This window comes from Nicotiana tabacum, chromosome 6 (assembly GCF_000715075.1).
Source record: "Nicotiana tabacum cultivar K326 chromosome 6, ASM71507v2, whole genome shotgun sequence".
Lineage (NCBI taxonomy): Eukaryota > Viridiplantae > Streptophyta > Magnoliopsida > Solanales > Solanaceae > Nicotiana > Nicotiana tabacum.
In genome coordinates, this window is record NC_134085.1 from 165,310,204 (window position 1) to 165,331,093 (window position 20,890).

General features: G+C 34.9%; 1 protein-coding gene and 1 long non-coding RNA gene across 3 annotated transcripts; both read left to right on the forward strand.

The window, feature by feature from the left end:
- Positions 1–3,166: 3,166 nt before the first annotated feature.
- LOC107777199 (DELLA protein GAI1) lies at positions 3,167–5,616 on the forward strand. Its single transcript, XM_016597187.2, has one exon. It carries the CDS (start codon positions 3,540–3,542, stop codon positions 5,301–5,303), a length of 1,764 nt encoding a protein of 587 aa, XP_016452673.2. The 5' UTR covers positions 3,167–3,539; the 3' UTR covers positions 5,304–5,616.
- A 1,270-nt stretch (positions 5,617–6,886) lies between these two features.
- Positions 6,887–9,168, forward strand: LOC107777198 (uncharacterized). 2 transcript variants are annotated; one of them, XR_012710901.1, is made up of 6 exons: positions 6,887–7,044; positions 7,174–7,247; positions 7,453–7,615; positions 8,161–8,359; positions 8,916–8,952; positions 9,073–9,168. It is a non-coding gene; the product is annotated as an uncharacterized LOC107777198 (long non-coding RNA). The 2 variants fall into 2 exon arrangements; XR_001646139.2 differs by having other exon boundaries at positions 8,916–9,154.
- The last annotated feature ends 11,722 nt before the right edge of the window (positions 9,169–20,890 follow it).

Sequence of the window (20,890 nt, forward strand, 5' to 3'; positions counted from 1 at the left end):
AAGGAGATTCAAAATCAGTGTTGAATAAAGGCCAAGTCTGCAACTTTAACTTGTAGCTCGTTTATATAAATTTGGGCAGCATCTCGCCCGTAGCAAGAGCCTCCTCCAATATCATATACCAACAATAATTACTAGAGAAATCCAGCAATACATAATTATCAATAACAAGACATCATAAAACAACAAGTCATAACTATTTTACGACGAGCGACAAGCTCAAATTGAAATTCGTATACCCCATATCATCCCTTATAGACTTTTTACTTTAACTTAATAGTATTATTAACATGATAATGAAGTCATTAATCAATAATTCCAGCCTTATACCATATATCCATAACAAAGAAAATGATCCACAACTCCAATTATTCTTAATTAGCAACTTTATACACTAGTCCATGTCTAGTTCATCCATTTAACTTAACCTATGCCAAGATAACCTTAAGCGCCTGTAGGAAGATAATATAATTACCTCCTACAGTGGATGCAAATCGAAATCCATGTTATATTTAGCTTACAACAGCCCAATATCAATTCATATCCAAAACGACGACTATAGTAGTGTCAAACATAATGACTAATCCATGATTTTGCCATTATGTGGTGTTTCTCCACACCATTTATCCTCCAAAAACTCAATTTAACAACAACAAAATAGACATCCCAAAAGCTATATGAAATAGCCCAAAAACAGTCCATTACAAGTCAAATAACTCGAACTCACGTCTTCCAATCACCATCCCGTGAGTTCTAACTATTATGAAATCAATTAATCAACCTTCCTTGATATTTAAGAGCTTAAAACCAGAAATTAAGAATTTTCTTAACTATTAAATACCTTTCAAAACTCAAACTACAAAGAAAAAGAGAGGCAATATAACAATACTTACGCTGTGGGGATTGTTCTAGTGTTATTGCTTCTTGATTTCGTGCCCGGGATGATGATATTGTTTGAAACCCTTGTAGAGAGCTTAAGGGTGATGTTAGGGGTCTTATTTGGTCGTGCTCTCTGGAAATATGCAGAAAGAGACGAGATAAAGGAGATAATCTCCATTTTGTTGAAAAGTCAAACGGTGCTACTTGACACCCTATAATTGGCTCGTCTTCAACGCTTATAACTTTTTATCCGGGTGTCGTATGAGCAAACGGTTAAGAGCGTTGGAAACTACATTCTAAGACCTTCAATTTGGTATATAATATGTCCCAAAAGACCTCATATAGTACACGAAATTTATTACTCAAAAAGCTTCATTACAAGGCAAATCCTTAGTCGGTTTTTTCCGCAACTTAAATCCGATTTTCTCAAACTTTACACTTCATATACAATCATCATATATAGTCATATCATGGCTTTAAACTCATTTAAATCATGATTGAAAAGTCTCATATTTATCTTAACTTGCTTAACACTTCAGCAAACCTTTCTCGTCCTTATAGATAATTTCATCCTTTTTGAGCTTACATCAATTGACTCACGACTTACTTTTAGGTACAAAAACATGGATTAACAATTTAGTTCATTTATAAAAACTTCAGTACTTGATAAGCTGAAGTTTTTTACTCTGGATTCAATAGTTTTATCGTAAAGTTTTTTCAAAAACTTCAGCATAGATGCTGAAGTTATTTAGTTCATTTATAAAAATTTCAGCACTAAATAAGCTGAAGTTTTTTTAGTCCTGGATTCATTAGTTTTGTCATAAAGCTTTTTCACAAACTTACCAGAAAATGCTGAAGTTATTTAGTTCATTTGTAAAAACTTCAGCACTATATAAGCTGAAGTTTTTGAAAAATCTTTCTAACATACTAGATAAATAATCAGATTGTCAACAGTATCTAAATCATAAATTTTGAAAACAATAAACGTGAAAAGAACAGAATTATCATGAAAAGAATCACTAAGTATGACCTTAAACTTCCCGTACGTGGAAATATTTAAAAATTATTGTCTACTAACTTACGTAATTATTTATAATTTATTTTTAAATAATCTGGTAAACATACTTATGGAAATCATCCCATGAATTGAAGTTTCATAGCAACATCAACAACGACAGAAGAAAGAAGAAGAAGAAGAACAAGAAGAAGGAGAAGAAGAAGAAGAAAACGAAGGAGGAGAAGGAGGAGGAGAAGGGGAGCTGAAATTGTTTAAAAAGTAGGTACAAGTTTAAAAAATTTTAAAAAATGAGTATAGGTTAAATGGGGGCGACCAAATAGGGCGCCCCGTGCAATTCTTACTACTTTAATACATCAAATCAAACAATGGATAAAAAATATGTCAGCATAACTAATCTTAGCATAACTAATACCACCATTACTAATCATCATATTTAGCATTATTCTTATGCACCCTACCAAAACAACCCCTAAGGTGGAATTGGGATAAAAATTAGTTGTCTAAAACACATACATAAACTATGAGCTTTTGCATTTAAACATTTCATTGTTTTCCTTTTCTTTTCTTCTCTTTTTCAAATAGTTTTTCTAATTGGTGAAGTAGTTCGTCATTAAGTATATATGCAGTGCCTAATGCTGCATTATGTTAATTAATTTCAGGTGATTAAGCTGTCCAAGGAGGAGGAAGAGTAGTAAAAATAAAGTTTTAATGTTTTATTCTAGATCATGTATTAGCAGATGATTTGCTATTAATTATCCTTTATGTTGAAAGTCTCTAGGTTATATTTTTGGTCTTCATTGTGTTTCAGTAATAACTTGGCATATTGTCAAAATCTTAATACTCACTCCGTTCCAATTTATGTGAACCTATTTGATTGGGCACGGAGTTTAAAAAAAATGAAGACTTTTCGAATTTGTGGTCTTAAACAAATCAAAAGGGGCATAGAGTATTTGTGTGGCTATAAAAACTTTTCATTAAGAGTAGAGTTATAAGTTTAAGCTTAATTGTTACTAAATTTAGAAAGAGGTCATTCTTTTTGGAACAGACAAAAAAAAAAATAGATTCACATAAACCGAAAAAGAGGGAATATTAATAATAAAAATATTATTATACATAAAATCTCTCATATAGTATCCTTTAAAAAGTGAGCTTTACAAAAAACTCCTATGGGTTTCGAGGTTCTATATAAAAATTTAATTGGCAGATTTAAGATGTTGTGCATATGTTTGTGGGGGCTTTATATAATACAACTATTGGCAAAGAAACTACAAAAGAAAAAGAGAAATTATTTTTAAAAAGAATTGCGGTGCGGGGCGGAACGGGATGGGCGAACGCGTGTGAAGTGTGAGGTGAATGGATGCCGGTTTAAATTTTATGAGGGGAGGGGCGGGTTGAAATTGTGGAGGTTCAGACAGAACCCACCCGCACCGTCTGCCATTCCCTTGACTCTATACAACACTCTCTCTCCTATGCAACTCTCTCTCTCCTAAAAACCTCTTTCTTATCTCTAAAAAAAAGAAAAGAAAAAAAGAAACCACCCCATAAGGCCATAATCATATACATGTAGCAGAAATCCCATCAATTTCTGAGTCCACAGAATTCAACTATTTTCCTTAGCTCAAAAGAAAAAAGAAAAGAAAAAAAAATGAAGAGAGGGCACACGATGCCGTATGAGCAACTGGAAGATTCATTTTCAGGTGGTTGTAGCTCCGCCGCGGGTGGCGGCGGTTGTTCCGGAAAAGGAAAGATGTGGGAGGAAGATGGAGGAGTTGATGATGAGCTGCTCGCTGTTTTGGGTTACAAAGTGAAGGCATCAGACATGGCTGAAGTTGCTCAGAAACTGGAACAGCTTGAGGAAGTTATGGGTAGTGTTGAACAAGATAATCTTTCATTTCTTGCTTCTGAAACTGTTCATTATAACCCTTCAGATCTCTCATCTTGGCTTGAATCTATGATATCTGAGCTCAATCCGCAAGACCCTTTTTCCAATTCATCTTCCTCCTTCCCAACAAATCAAGTTTATGAGGATTCCTCCTCCTTCGATTCAGATCTAACAGCTATTCCAGGTAAAGCCGTTTTTCCCCAAATTGAAAATCCAGCTCATGAACCGCAGGTGCAGCAGCCACAGAGCAAACGATTCAAACCCACTACAGCAACAGAGTTATCGTCGTCGTCCTCTTCAAGCATCTCCGTGGGGGGTGGTATGTGGGGAAGTTTTCAGAGCGAGTCAATTTCCACACGGCCGGCTGAGTCAACTCGGCCCGTGGTGCTTGTTGACTCGCAAGGCAACGGCGTTCGGCTCGTCCATACATTAATGGCATGTGCAGAAGCAATTCAACAGGAGAAGATGAAATTAGCTGAAGCTCTATTGAAGCAAATTGGATTCTTAGCTGTGTCACAAGCTGGGGCAATGAGAAAAGTCGCGACGTATTTCGCTGAAGCTCTGGCAAGGAAAGTTTACAGATTGTACCCTTCAAACCCTAACGATCCTGCCTTCACCGACCTTCTACAGATGCACTTTTACGAGACTTGCCCTTACCTTAAATTCGCTCATTTCACTGCAAATCAAGCCATTCTTGAAGCTTTTGCAAACAAGAATAAAATCCATGTGATTGATTTCAGTATGAAACAAGGTATGCAATGGCCTGCTTTGTTACAAGCCTTAGCGTTAAGGCCAGGTGGTGCACCAACTTTCAGATTAACTGGAATTGGTCCGCCATCACAAGATAACACAGACCATTTGCAACAAGTTGGTTGGAAATTAGCTCAATTGGCAGAATCAATCAATGTTGAATTCGAATTTAGGGGCTTTGTTGCCAACACTTTAGCTGATCTCGATGCGTCCATGTTCGATATCCGTGAAGGCGAAACTGTTGCAGTGAATTCCATGTTCGAATTACATCAGTTGCTAGCTAGGCCTGGAGGTATAGAGAAGGTGTTGTCATTTGTGAAGGACTTGAAACCTGAGATTTTCACTATCGTCGAGCAAGAAGCTAATCACAATGGACCGGTTTTCATGGACCGGTTCACGGAGTCATTGCATTATTACTCAACCCTTTTTGACTCGTTGGAGGGTTGCGGCAGCGGTGGCGAATTAGGGCCGGTGAGTGACCAAGATAAGTTGATGTCGGAGGTGTATCTAGGGCGGCAAATCTGCAATTTGGTGTCGTGTGAGGGTGTAGACCGAGTTGAGAGGCACGAGACATTGGCTCAGTGGAGAACCCGGTTTAACTCGGCTGGTTTTGAGCCGGTTCATTTAGGTTCTAATGCATTTAAACAAGCTAGTATGTTACTAGCTTTGTTTGCTGGTGGTGGTGGATACAAAGTGGAAGAAAATAATGGTTGTTTGATGTTGGGTTGGCATACAAGGCCCCTAATTGCTACCTCTGCTTGGAAACTCAGTAGTTAACTCACCGAGTCGGTTCGTTGGCGAGTTGCTTAAGTGGTTCACTCGGTTTTTGGCCTTTCTTGTTCCTTTTTTCCTTTTTTACAAATTTTTAGCAACTTTCTTTTAATCTTCTCTTTTACTAGGTGTTGAGATCTGTTTTATTAAATATATTTTGGTTTTTGGTGGATCGAATCTTGTAATTTTCATGATGAATCTGAACTGTCCAATGTGTATTTACATATGAAAAAGAAAAAGAAAAAAAAAGGACTCTTGAGTGTGGAGTTTAACAATAAGAACATGTAATAAGTTGAATATCATCTTTTCATTTTTTGAATTCTCTATGTTTACCAATAAAAATCGTATAACAATTGAATTTGTAAGCGGTTTTAATGATATGTGGATTAACTTGACACAAAGTAATAGATTAAGTTGCAATTGAAATAAACAATGATAAAATAACAGCAAACCACACGAATTGAACAATTTCAGTCTTGGAAGGTCAGTCACACTTCGGGCCGTTTATCGGGCGGTTATTTACTTTTAACGGTTTGGCTTATCGGTTATCAGCTTGTAAATGTATTAATCCGCTAGCCATCCGATAAGATATCGGACGGACATTTCAGATCTGCACGAGTTCCAGCAACACGTTTGAGTAGCAGGGCTACTGGAAACACCAAGTATAGTGTTACATTTCAGCTAGCTAGTTTATTGGTCTTGTTCACAGATCATAAAAGTTGTGTAGAACCTTGTGAATGTTCTAAGAAGATAATTACAGTAAAATAACGTTAGTTTTGTGTCTTAAGTGAAAATACAACAAAGTGTTAATTAGCATGAAACTTGAGAGTAACATGTGACTAAACCCCAAGGATAAGTATAAAGTCGAAATGTCTAATAGAGGTCCACTACTGGAAGTGTGGAAGTGTGGAAGGAATTTTTATTATTTAATATACATAGTAATATATGGATAAAATAAATTATATATATATATTCTTAACGGGTTAACGGATTATCCGTTAAGAAAATTTAAAAATCCGCCCCCAAACCGATAAGCTGTTAATAAAAAAATTTCAATTCGTTCCCATCCATTAAACCGTTAATCCGATACCAATAAGTCATTAAGCCACTTTTGCAGTTCAGATTTCGGTTTTGGTTCGGTTTTGAACACCCCTAGTCACACTCGAACTAGATACACTTCAACAGGTATCAAGATATAGAAAAATAAGAGCTTCAAAATAGAAATAATAATGTATTGCTTTGGAAAGCGTGTTACCATGTCCTACATGAATTTGCAACCCTCTTTACACAATGGAGGAGTCCTAAACTCTATAAAAAGGCACTACTACAAAAAGGGCCTGCAATTATTTAGTGACAACCGGTCAATTAACTAATAGATTCTTTAAGCTGAAATATTAGCGGCACATGATCATTAGCCACTAAAAAATATCCTTTTATCGACAATATAATAAATTGCCACTAAACATTACTAATTAGAATAAAAAAATTTATTATTTTAACTTTCCATCCGCATCCCAAAAAATAATAATCTTTCCCTCCAATTTTTGTTTGGACAACAATGAATTTAATCCCTCCAATTAGGAAATAATAGGAAAACCTATTCCCTTTATTGAAGGGATACAGAATCGTGCCCTAGCCTACATCGAATGACACGATTAATGAAGTCGCGATAACTCCTCTGCAAGCCTGCATCGATCAGGTCTCCGGCAACTTTTTCTAGAGATTAATTAATCCTCTTCTTTCCAAGGTATAACTTCTCTTCTTACCCAGCAAGTGTGATTTGCAATTGAGTTTGGATTGGTGCTGCTCGATTATGCTCAATCTTCGTCGTCAGTATTCTCCCTTTCATCCGTCGCCAACTTCTCTTTTGGTGTAGGTTCAAGCTTGTTGTAGAAATCATTCTTCTCCTTCACTTTCTTGTCTTTATCGGCAAAAAAATCTGCTTACAAGGTACAAATTTGTAATTTTTGATGTCCAACTATTGTGTTTTGAGATTTGTGAAAGTATAGCTTTTCTACATATGTTAAGTCGTTTGTGATAACCGACTGCCGTTAAATTGATGTGCGATTGATTGGGTTTATTCCTCCTCTACTGCTTTATGAATTGGTTCCTCTGTATGTTTTCTAAGGCTACTGTTATTCTTGTGATTGTTCAGAAATTTTCTACATATTGTGCTTCAATTTCGTACTGGTTTCATCGCCCCTTCGTCGAGTGTATTTGGAAGAGGAGTTTTGGTCGAAGATGCTTGGGAAATAGCAAAGAGATACTTGTCCTCTTACTTCTTGATAGATATTCTTGCAGTTCTTCCTCTACCACAGGTTAGAGTGATTTCTCTTATTCTTCTTTTTTTGGTTGATAATATCAACTTGCTGTCCTGAGTGACCATTAGTCCATGGTGATACATTGCCTAATTGGAAGGTCATGTCCTCAATGTCCGTCTATTTAGGCTCACTCAGCCTTTTTGCTTTGTTTGGCATTGTCTTCTTCAGCACCTTTGGTCTTTCTTTTAAAAATGTTGTTGAAGTGTTAATTTAATAAATATTCTTATTTATTGGATAACACATGGTTGGTCGACTGTGTGCAAGATTTATGCTGCTTCAAACAAACAATGTATCCGTTTGTCATGGAGAATGTAGATTTTCATGATATGCAGACCTTTTGGCATTAAATGATTTTCTAAACTTCTGTTTTTTCATGCGCTTCATGATATTAAGGATTTACTATGTTGTTAAGCTAGAATCTCAGCTCTGAAACAGATTGTACAGCGACTAGGTTGCTAACCATAATCATGCTAGCTCATTTCAATGCAAGTACAAATTCTAGATTTATTGTTTTTACTCATGTTGTTTTTCTGTCTTTTCAGGTTGTAATTTTAATTGTAATTCCTAAATTGCGGGGTGCTAGATCTTTGAACATGAAGAATTTGCTGAAATTTGTTGTTTTCTTCCAATATATTCCGAGGCTCCTTCAAGTTTATCCTTTATATAAGGAATTCACAACTCACTGAAACAGCATGGACTGGAGCTTCGTTCAATCTTTTTCTTTATATGCTTGCCAGTCATGTAAGTTTGTAATAACTAATAAGCTTGGTTATAAAAGGCTATCATACTATTCACTCAGATAGTTTAAACTAATGTGTTAGAAAATTACTTTCGGAATGGCACCTAAGGTCTGGCTTGTGGTCAAAGAAGTGGGTACAAACTTTGGGGACTAGGGTTCAAATCTCAATGTAGACAAAATGTTACCCGGTGATTTCTTTCCATTTGTCTCGGTGAGCAAATTACCCTGTACCTTTGCTAGTGGGAGGTAGTAGGTACCCAGTGGAATAATTTAGGCGCGCACAAGCTGTCTATGACACAACTGTTATAAAAAGAAAGTTGGGATGGTTGTATTAAAAAGTGTCTTTTTAAGCCTTGATTTTATTTTTGGTCCCAATTGGTGTTGTAGGAATAAAATTTGTTGATTTTCACTCATCTTAAGTTTTCGCTGGCATGCAAACATATGATTACTACAGATATTCAATAATATTAGCAAGTAGTTAAGTCATAATCTTATAGTCCGTTATCTGTGCACTATCATTGTTGAAACATTGATAACAAGTTATTCTCTGCCTTTTAGGTACTTCGAGCGTTTTGGTACCTGTTTTCAATAGAACGTGAGTCTACTTGTTGGCAACGAGCATGTGAAAATTCATCTGCGTGTCATCTTTCTTCATTGTACTATGATGATGATCATACATGATTTAAAATATTGCTAAATAGTTCATGTCCTATAGATACACCAACGCAACACTTTTTGATTTTGGGATATTCCTTGTCGCCCTCCAATCTGGTGTTGTGGAATCAATGGATTTTCCGCAGAAGTTCTTTTATTGTTTCTGGTGGGGTCTGCAGAACTTGAGGTATGCTTGCTATATTTGCTTGAGTTTTGCATATTCAACTGCATGTTTGCTGTTGATATTTTTGTATGTATCACTCTGTCTAACCTCATATGCATGTTTTATATTGTTGTTCTCCAACCATGTATTGCAAACTGAGGTAGGAAGAGTAAGAAACTCTTTTTGATAGCTTTTGGCTTATATTTGTGTATTTGTGGCTTAGCATAGTGCACTTCACATGATGCTAGACATTGCGGTTGTCCCTTTTCAAAGGAATGTATCGGTCTCTAAAATTGATATGCCAAGGTGAGGGGGAGGGTAGGAGATGGATACTTGTCATGCAAGATATATCTCAATCTGTCCATAAAGTCCGGCCTTAATTTTTTTTATTTTTTAACAAGTTATTTTATAGCATTGTGTATATAAAGTTTTGAATAAACACATAAAATTATTGAAGTTTTGAGTAAAATAAAGATAAACTAAAGAATATAAAGCGCAAGTTATAGAAAAGGATAAATTGATACTTGGTAAGCAACTTCGTAGTAATATATCTAAAGATGAATGAACAAGCAAATTTAGTTAGTTACATTATTTGTATCCAACATGAATAGGAATGGTTTCGCAATTGAAGTTATTCAACAAATATAAATTCAATAATGATCAAATGAGATTCAAACTGTTTATCAAGAACGTCTGTTTAAAAACCTTTTGGAGGTGGGATACTTCTAAAATTATTTGGAGGACTATACTGTTTTGATATAACTCAAAGAAGGTGAGCAACATTCCCTTATAATATGAATCATTCGAATGAGTAACTAACCTGAGTGGTTAAAAGGAGCTATAAAGTTCATGTGTATGACTGTTTCAATTGCATCTTTCGAAAAAAATGATTCTTACACCTTTTTGAACAATTAAAAACAAAGAAAAAATGATTCTTACACCTTTTTGAACAATTAAGAAAGCAAATTGGAAAATAAACTAGTTAGTAGTTCATGTAAGTATTGTTCAAACAACAGAAAATCTGACAAGAAATTATAGCAGTAAAGCTTTTCCTTAAAGTATTGGTTTAGTAAAGCTTTTCCTTAAAGTATTGGTTTACTTGTTCCTGTAAGCTTTCGTTTTCCGCGTGCATACTTTATGTCTGCAACCTTAGAGCTGGAAGGAATATGAAAGGATGGTTGCATCATCTTCATTTCTAGACTTGTAAATAAGATCAGTAGCTTAGATAGTAAAGTTGTATAGGAACTAAAGAGTCTTTTTTGTATACTGTCTTTAGCTGATATAGCTAAGCTAATGCACTGTACTGGTTTTTCACGGCTGATTAATGAAGCTTGTAATTACCAAAATAAAAACTTCAGTATCTGACAAGAAATTAGAGCAGTAAAACTTCAGTATTATATACTTTGTGTAGATTGCCTCATGCATTGCAGGGATTTCCTCATCTTCTATAAAGTCCAATTATTCTTGCAGAACTGTTAAGTTCCGTGATATGTGGTTTAATATTACATAAAATGAAATGAAATAACTAAGTGTGAGGAGTACTTGTATTACACACAATTATGGTGTTGTTCTTGTCACTACTTGTAATTTCAGAATACACCCTTTTCTTCTTATGTTCCTCTAATTTCTCCTGGAAGTCTGATCCATTACAACCCTCAGTGTGGCATCCCTCAGTGGCTGCAAGATTTTTGTGTTCTTTTAGGCATGGAAAGTCCATGAACTTGTGCAAATTGGTATTTAACATGTAGTTGGTTCACAGCTGTGATTACTTATCTTTTCACTGCCCGCATGGTTGGTCTGATGGTGCTGTGCATTAGACAGTGTACATGTTTTTACTGTCTAAATTGGTATAATTATCTGTGTCTTGCATTCCTCTTATATTTAGTGTTGCGCTAGTAGGAGAAGAAGATTTTCTTGCTAATATGTACATCTAAAGTGCATCGTAAACTTTCTTAGTTGTGTTTAACTGATTGTATGCATACCTTACTCTCATTTTATCTGATTTATCGTCGTTAAGGTTTGTTTTGTTAGGTTTCGCATGACACCTTGTCATTTTAACCCCAACATACGTATGACTAGTGAAATAAATTAATGGTGAATCTTGCTCTATTTGTCATTCAATCTCTCTATTCAACGGAAGTACAAACTGTACAAAGGAAAATAAAAGATTGGCCAACAAAGATAAATAACAGCTCGATCATTTGTTTACCCCTTGTTTTTGGGTTTTTCTGCTTTCATTTACCTATAAGAAGGATCGAAAAATCGAGATTCTATAGCGTTATAGCCACTTCGTTTTATCAAGAAACTAAATGAATCATGTTACTGGAAGTCTTTTGATACATATTTGTCTTCGGGACGAGGAAAAATATTGCATATGTAGACTTCCTTCTATTCCCCGACAGGCATGGAACCAAGCCACTAAGGCCAGCCATTGAAAAGCCATAAGAATGGGAATAATCTTTGGCAATGTGAAGTTTGTCAAACTTGTGATCACAACACACAACAATAGACAACTCTAATCCCTCCATACATAATCTTCCATCGTGCTGCACCAAGTATTAGGGGGTAAAGTTCTTGGACAATGAGTTTTGACCTTTTGTGGAAAACTTGATGAATATAAAATATTCATATATTATATACTTAAAAATATACTATTTTAAATAAAGTATTTATATAGTATTTCGATTCTCTATATTTTCTAACAATGTTTTGCGGGAGATAAGAATGTTATTAATTAAGCAAGAAAATGAAAGAAACAAGAAGGTCCTAACATATTCACTCCACAATGCAAGAAGATCACGACATATCTTCTTCATGACATATCTTCCTCGACATACATCTTCCTCAAGACATATTCTCCTCAAGATGCATCTTCCTCAAGACATATTCTCCTCAAGATGCATCTTCCTCACTTGAGATCACAACACTTCAAGAAGAAATGCACTTCTATAAATAGAAGGCAATGTGTATGAAGCATCGAGGAAAAAAGGAACAAAAGAGCCACTTTATTTTCTAAAGCTTTGGTTACTTATTATTTCTTGTTCTTCTTTCATTACTTCTTATAATTTTTAGATTTCCTAGTAGGATTGGCAATATAGGCCATATTATGGAAGTCTTTTCTTTTTCAAATACTCGATAATGGAGTAGTGTCTTTTTGTTGGGATAGTTGATGAAGCTTGAATATATATATTTACAATAGTTTTCTCAATCTTATTACATACTTGGCATGAGGTTCTCTAGCTCCACTTTTATATTGTGCTGGGGTGTTAGATTTTAATTAGCCACATCTATCTATTTATTTCTCAAGTTACTTGTATTGATTTTGTAATTCTCACGAAGCAAAATCGATACATACTGACTAGTGTGAATCAATAGATAGAGGGTAATTTTCAGCAATGTAGCATTTCAAATCTTGATTTTTGCTTCAATTTTAATTCTCACGGAGGAATTGTTATAAGCAATATCATTGATGTTGTAGTAAAAATATTCTTACGAAATTTTTACTACCTCTTAGCACAATTCCTCAAGGAGTATTATTAATTGTTTACTTTCTAGTTAGCAAAACATAATTGTATTAGCAATAAGCAATTGTTCATTAGTGAAATATATGTAGAAATTGAGATTTCATTATAAAAATATCGTCAAGTGAATTCAATGATTCCCAACACTTTTTAAATATAAATTTTCCACAAGTTGTTTTTGTTTAAGTAATTTACAAATTCAAAATCCTATTCTTTTCATCAATTTGATTCTCTCAAATAGTAGCTAAAATATTACAAGTTTGTAGTATAGATTTTCCAATCTCTGTGGGACGATATCTTAAACTATATTAGAATTTGACTAAGCACGAGTAGGAAAATCCTATACACATTGGCCTCGTCAAATTTTTGGCGTCATTGCCGGGATTGGCATAAATCTACTTCAAATTAAATATTTTATTACTAATTTAAGAATTTATTATTGTATGTATTGGTATCCTTATTTTTGTTAGTATATCGTCACCTGCTAAATATTTCGATAACTATTACTATTATATCCATTCTAACGTTTTTTTTCCGTAGTAATATAAAAGTTTTTTTTTTCTTTCTTTCTCATTGTTGTAACTATTACCTACCGTTTTCATTATTAATATGTGTAGATATAATTAATGTGTATATCTATAACTCTTATGATATTGTCAGCAACTTCACGTCATAGCACTTTCATCATAATATACTATTTGTACTAACTATCTTTTCCTTTAATATTTATAATTATTATCACTAAGTGTACTATTCACTACTACTACTACTTTTCTTTTAGTGATACTGTTATTGTAGGAATTAAGTTTAATTGTCTTTAAAAAAAACTTTAATTTTTTTTACTTCAAAAAAAATCACTTAATTTATGACCCGCTCTTCTACAAAAGAGTTGGCACATTACAATCCTGAAATTGAAAGATCTCTTCGATTATGCACGAAAGAACAAACATCATCTTCTCAGAGCGCAGCTTGTGAAGGAATGAAAAATCAGGGAGTAGACGATATCAATCCACCCGAAGTACCACCGGTCCTTTTAGAAGATCAATTTGATGAAGTGGCGCCAAGACCAGCAAACAGAATCCTTAGGGATTATGCTAGGCCTGACCGCTTCAACTGTGAATCTAGTGTTAGAAAACCCCCAATAGCAGCCAACAACTTTGAAATTAGGACCAGCCTAATTCAAACAATTCAACAATCTTGTATCTTTACAGGAGATTCAAGTGAAGATCCACACAGTCATTTAATTGATTTTCTGGAACTTGTTGAAACTGCTAAGTGTCACACCTCCTTTTTCCTCCCCGTGAGGGGATATAATGGAGTTTTTCTAATTTAAGTGACAATCGAAACGAGATTATTTACATTAAATCAGAGTCGCCACTTGGGATAATTTATGGTGTCTCAAGTCCCCGGTTTAAAATCCCGAATCGAGGAAGGTTGACTCTTATTTACGGTGCGCGAACCAGAAATCTGGGTAAGGAATTCTGTTAACCCGGGAGAAGGTGTTAGGCACTCCCGAGTTTCGTGGTTCTAGCACGGTTGCTTTGATCATACTTGGCTTATAAAAATTGCTCAATTACTGATTTTAAAACCTATGTGTATTTTCCCTTTACCGCTTTTTAATTAGGAAATTGTCTTGAAACAGGTTACGCGTACGTATACCCATTTGTTTGGCACGTCAATTAATAACGCCTTATTATTATTATTATTAAGAGAGTTTGGCCTAAGTTGCGCGAACACATACTCCGGTTTTGTTTTTTGAAATCGTAATTGTGTTACGCGGACGTATATACAATCACAATTGTGTTTTTAAACGGCCCTAAAGGCTTTTCTACGAATATTAATCATTTTTATATCTAGGTTATGAAACTAATGCGGGGGCCATGCAATTTGTCACTTTCTATTATCTATATAGTCCACCTCCACTATTTGAAAGAAATTAGTTGTCTACACGTTAAGGGATTGGGCTTTTACTCATGGTATACTGCTTGTTCAAGTAAAAAGGAGCAGCCCACGTTGGATTGCTGAAAGGCCCAAATAAATAAAGCCCCATTAACTAACATTGATGCAGGCCTCGTATACGAGTCGCTGGGCTCCAAGTGAGCCCAATATCAAAATCTTAGAGATATCATGGACCATTCTCTATTTCGAACTTGGCCTAGTGATTAAAGGCCCACAATACTGAAACTCAGATTCGACTTTCAAGGCTTGGGCCAACAACGAGCCCAACTGCAAATTGATAACTCCTGAAGCTCAAACATACTAACTCTAATATTAACTTTAACTTCTACTAAATAATTTGAGAAACTTACGAAATGAACACAATTAATGTCTATTATATAGATGGCTAAACTAACATTTATACCCTAACACCAATTAACACCAATTAACACCAATATATTGATGATAAAGCTTTCAACATCTTAATTTAAGATAAAGAATTCAAAGGCTTCTTATTAAACTGACCAAAACTCCATATGAGCTAACAACATACACGAAATAGGATAGTAAATACTAACATATCCTCAACTCGAAACAGTAAGGCGTCAATCCAAACCAGTAGAGTGACATTATGACTTAAACATAATAGTAATGAATACATGCTCCTCTCAACAGTAATGAATACAAAGGTTGCCTTACACATTGATCAACAAATGAACTAGCTATTCAGCCTTGCAAACACATATAACTTCCAGATCTTAACCAACATTTATCATGACCTTTCATACACATTTAGCAACCAGCATAATGAATTACAAATTATTACTACTACATCATTCCTTATTCAAAACAGAACTGTAGGAGACACAGAAAAATTAAATTGAATCAGATGACTTTTAAAAATGCAGAAACATCAAGCACACGATTATGTTATTACAAACATCAACTTGAGTACACCAAACTTCATGTTCATCCCCTTTTCACACATTAGAAGGTGAGATGAATACCTGGAAAGCAAAGCACAACAAAAATGAAGGATCAGCTTAATGACAGCAGCAGCTAGCCCAGATTCAACCAGTTAAACAGTAGATTCAGCTTAAAAACCCTAGAAGATATATGACAGTTCAATACACCGAGTCCAAACCAAACAAAAGCCCAGCAAAACTTAAAATCCAGAACTTGATGATCAAGCTTAAACCATTGTTTACTCGGATGGGTTAAAAATATTTTCAGGAATTGAAAAGAAATCAAAATCACCGAGAGTTTTTGATGAAACAATAACTTTTTCCAATTTTTAACCTTTTTCTCTTTTTTTCTCAGTTCTCGAATATCTTAGCTCTCTTTCTCTCTTTTTTACTCTATAACTCTCTATGAACTCAGTGTATTTTCTGTGTCCCCATTTTCAGCCTGTTCAGCCCTTTTAAATAAGCATTCAGCTTAGTGCCTTCTCCATTATCAATTTACCTTTTCATTTCTTAATTGTCCACTTAACCTAGTTAGTGTAATTCTAACCTTACCACTATTGAGAAGCTTCTTAATTAGGTGAACACTTTAAACTTATACTAATCAATTCTTATCAACATAATTAAAGTAGAGGTTAAACCAAACTATTGAACTTAATCCTAATTATTCTGATTAAGTGATTAAACGAGATACAATTCAAAGTCTTAAAACAAACTGATATCCCAATTATACGAAACAAATCCACAAAACCAATCTAAAGAAACAAACAGCGGACAGAAATAATTTATACCAGAGGACTGGTCGAATTTCAATTGAAATTGTCCAGAAAAAGAAAAAGAGACGAGAAAGACGAACATTAGAATAATACTAATAAAATATAAACATAGAAGCAGGATAGAAACTCACCAGTCAGTAGTAATTGAAGAAAACCTTCGAATCTTCAATTTTTAAACCAGATTTTGACTTTAACTGTGTGTTCTTATCAAGAACACACAGATAAAGTCAAAATTAGTTTAAAGTATCAACGAATCTTGACTCTGCAGTTTTAGGTTTAAAACTTAGATTCATTATTCGACAAGTTCTGGTTTGATTTGAGGGTAACAGATCGTGGATTAGGGAAGAGGGGAGTGATGTGGCTTCGGGGTGTTAATTTGGGAGGCATTGGAGGCGCCGCCGCCACCGGAAGGTTGTGGTGAATGGTGGCGGCTGCTAGGGTTCATCCCTTTAAATCGAGATTTGAACAGTTATAGGAATGTTCGAGGGAACTGGAGCAAGGATTTGGGAAGAGGAGGTTGTGACGTTTATGGAAACCATATGAATCATGAATGCCACACAATCAATCAAAATGATGAACAGGTCAATGCAATATGTTACAAGCAGTACCTCTTTGGAAGTCCAATGACACATAAACATCCAGGATTTCAATGGAGCAATCCAAATGGTGCCGAGAACTCTCAGAGCTTCCAGAAGCCATAGGTACAAGGTCCACCTAGTTACCAAAATCAAAACCATGGGCAATAAAATTTTAGACCTTATCAACAAGCAACTCCATATCAGCAAAGGCCTCAGCAAACACATTCAAGTCTTGATGACCTTTGGTATAAATGCATTAAGGTCACTGATGAAAAAATGGAAAGCCAAAATTCAGCCTTTAAAAATTTGGAAATCCAGCTGAGCCAATTGGCAACTCTTGTGTCAGAAAAAATTCAAGGCCCCTTACCAAGCAATACGGAGAAAAACCCAAAGGAACAACTTAAGGCCATCACCTTAAGATCAGGTAAGAAGCTTGATGAACCCAATAAAGTCAGACAAGAAAAGAACCAGTCAGAACAACGAGTAAACAAGGGTAAGAATGTTGAAACACTCTCTGAACCATTAGAAGATAAAGAAGTCAAGAAAAAAGAAGAGAAAAATATTGAAAAAATAATTCCTCTCCCTGTGACAATTCTTTTTCCATAAAAAATGAAAAGAGAAAAGCTTGATGGCAAATTTGCAAAGTTTTTAGAAATTTTGAAACAAATTCATATTAATATTCCTTTCACTGATGCTTTGATGCAAATGCCTTCATATGCAAAAATTTTAAAAGAAATTTTGTCAAGTAAAAGGAAATTTAAAGAAAATTCTGTAGTAATGCTTACTGAAAAATGCAGTGCTATACTTCAAAATAAGCTACCATAAAAACTTGGTGATCCTAGCAGTTTAACAATTCCATGCACTTTGGGAGGAGTGTATTTTGAAAAAACACTCTGCGATTCTGGAGCTTCAATAAATTTGATGCCACTTTCTATCTTTAGAAAATTGGATCTTGGTGAAATGAAGGACATAGGTGTTTCTCTTTAGTTTGCAGATCATAGTACTAAGAAACCTAAGGGAATAATTGAAAATGTGCTTGTAAGAGTATATAAGTTTGTTTTTCTCGTAGATTTTATAGTACTTGAAATGAAAGAATGTCCTGATGAACCAATTATTCTGGGTAGACCATTTCTTGCTACAGGTGAGAAATCATAAATGTCCACCAAGGACAGCTAATTGTAAAAGTTGATGAAGAAAGGGTCATTTTTGACATGCAAAAGATTCTAAGATTTTCAGAAGATGAATCATCATCTTCATGTTTTTCAATTGACATGATTAGTTATCTTACATATGAATATAGAGATAATCAATTAACTCAAGACTCAATGGAAAGATGCTTGTCCAAATCAGGAACCACACAAGATGATGATCCCATCATTAGAAGAGAAGCTGAAATATTGGAAAACGATTATGAGGATCAGTAGATGCAACCAGAAGAAGTTCAACCAAAAATTGAACTCAAAATTCTCCCATCTCATTTAAAATATGCTTATCTTGAAAAAGAACAATGTCCAGTGATTATTTCATCTTCTTTGACTGCAGAACAAGAAGAAAGATTAATTGAAGTCTTGAAAACACACAAAGGAACCTTAGGGTGGACTATAGCAGATATCAAAGGGATTAGTCCGACCGTTTGTACTCACAGAATCCTTATGGAGGATAGTTACAAGCCAATAGTCCAACCCCAAAGGAGATTGAATCCAGTAATGCAGGAAGTGGTAAAAGGAGATTGTACAACTTTTGGCAGCAGGTATCATTTATCCTATTTCAGACAATCCTTGGGTAAGTCCTGTTCAGGTAGTTCCAAATAAAGAAGGTATGACAGTTATTAAAAATGAAAATAATGAATTCATACCTACCAGGACTGTCACAGGATGGAGAGTCTGTAATTGATTATAGACGTCTTGATGATGTTATTGGAAAAGATCATTTTCCTTTGCCATTTATTGATCAAATGTTGGAAAGAATTGCAGGATATTAGTTTTATTGTTTTCTTGATGGCTATTCAGGGTATAACCAGATACCAATTACATCAGAAGATCAGGAAGACAACCTTCACCTGTCCCCATGGAACATATGCTTACAGGAGAATGCCATTTGGTTTGTGCAACGCCCCTGCTACATTTCAGCGTTGCATGTCAGCAATTTTCTCTAACATGACCGAGAAGTTTCTCGAGATTTTTATGGATGATTTTACACTCTTTGGAAAAACATTTAAGGATTGTCTTTATCACTTGACTTTAATTCTTAAGAGATGTGAAAAGACAAATTTGATTCTTAATTGGGAAAAATGTCATTTTATGGTTACTGAGGGAATTGTTTTAGGACATAAAATCACTGCTAAAGGGATAGAAGTTGATAAGGCTAAAATTGATATTATAGCAGGATTACCCCATCCCACAACTGTTAAAGGCATTAGAAGTTTTCTAGGTCATGCAGGTTTTTACAGACGGTTCATAAAAGATTTTTCAAAAATTTCAGAACCGCTGACTAACCTCTTGATGAAAGATACTAAGTTTAGTTTTTCAGGTGATTGCCTAGATGCATTTGAGACCCTTAAGAAAAAGTTATCAACTGCCCATGTAGTTGTGTCCCCTGACTGAAATTAATATTTTGAGGTTATGTGTGATGCTAGTGATATAGCAGTAGGAGCTGTTTTAGGCCAGAGAAAGGATAAGATTTTCCGTCCCATTTACTATGCTAGTAGAACAATGAATGAGGCTCAACTTAATTATGCCACAACAGAGAAAGAGTTACTAGCAGTAGTATTTGCGTTTGATAAATTTCGTCCATATTTGATAGGAACTAAGGTCACAGTTTTCACCGATCATGCAACTTTGAAATACCTCTTAGCAAAGAAAGATGCTAGACCTAGATTGTTAAGATGAATTTTACTTCTGCAAGAATTTGATCTTGAGATAAAAGATAAAAAGGGAACGGAGAATCAGGTAGCTGATCATTTGTCTAGATTAGAAAATCCTCCCCTTGATTTTAGTGAGATAAAGGAAGAATTTCCTGATGAACATATTTTTTCAATCGACTCAGTAGTGACTCAACCACCCTGGTTTGCAGATATTGCAAACTACTTGGTTGGAAAGTGGACATCCCAAGATCTCTCATACCAACAAAGGAAAAAACTTATATCTGATGCTAAGTATTATCTGTGGAACGAACCTTACTTGTTTAAATTTTGTGCAGATAATATCATTAGAAGATGTGTACCTGAAGAAGAGATGACTAAAATTTTATATCGCTGCCATGATGGAGCAGTTGGAGGTCATTATGCAGCAAATCGAACAACTTTTAAGGTTTTGGAAGCTGGATTCTTCTGGCCAACACTCTTTAAAGATGCACGAGCATATGTTGCACAATGTGATAGGTGTCCGAGAACATGTAACATCACTAAAAGAGATGAAATGTCATTGCAATCGATACAGGTATGTGAAATATTTAATGTTTGGGGAATAGATTTCATGGGACCTTTTCCTTCTTCTAACTCTTTTGAATATATTCTTGTGGCTGTGGATTATGTGTCAAGATGGGTTGAAGCGATCCCCACAAGAAAGAATGATGCTCGTACAGTATGCAATTTTCTTAAGAAAAATATTTTTACTAGATTTGGCACACCACGAGTCATCATTAGTGACCAAAGAACTCATTTCATGACTAAGCAATTCTCTACTTTGCTATCAAAATATGGTGTGACTCATAAAACAGGAACACCATATCATGCTCAATCTCAAGGACAAGTTGAAGTTTCGAATCGCGAGTTAAAAGAATTCTTGAGAAGACAGTTGGAATTTCTAGGAAAGACTTGTCTTTAAAATTAGATGATGCATTATGGGCTTATCGAACAACGTTCAAAATTCCAATTGGAACATCTCCATATAGACTAGTCTTTGGAAAAGTTTCTCATTTACCGGTTGAATTAGAGCACAAAG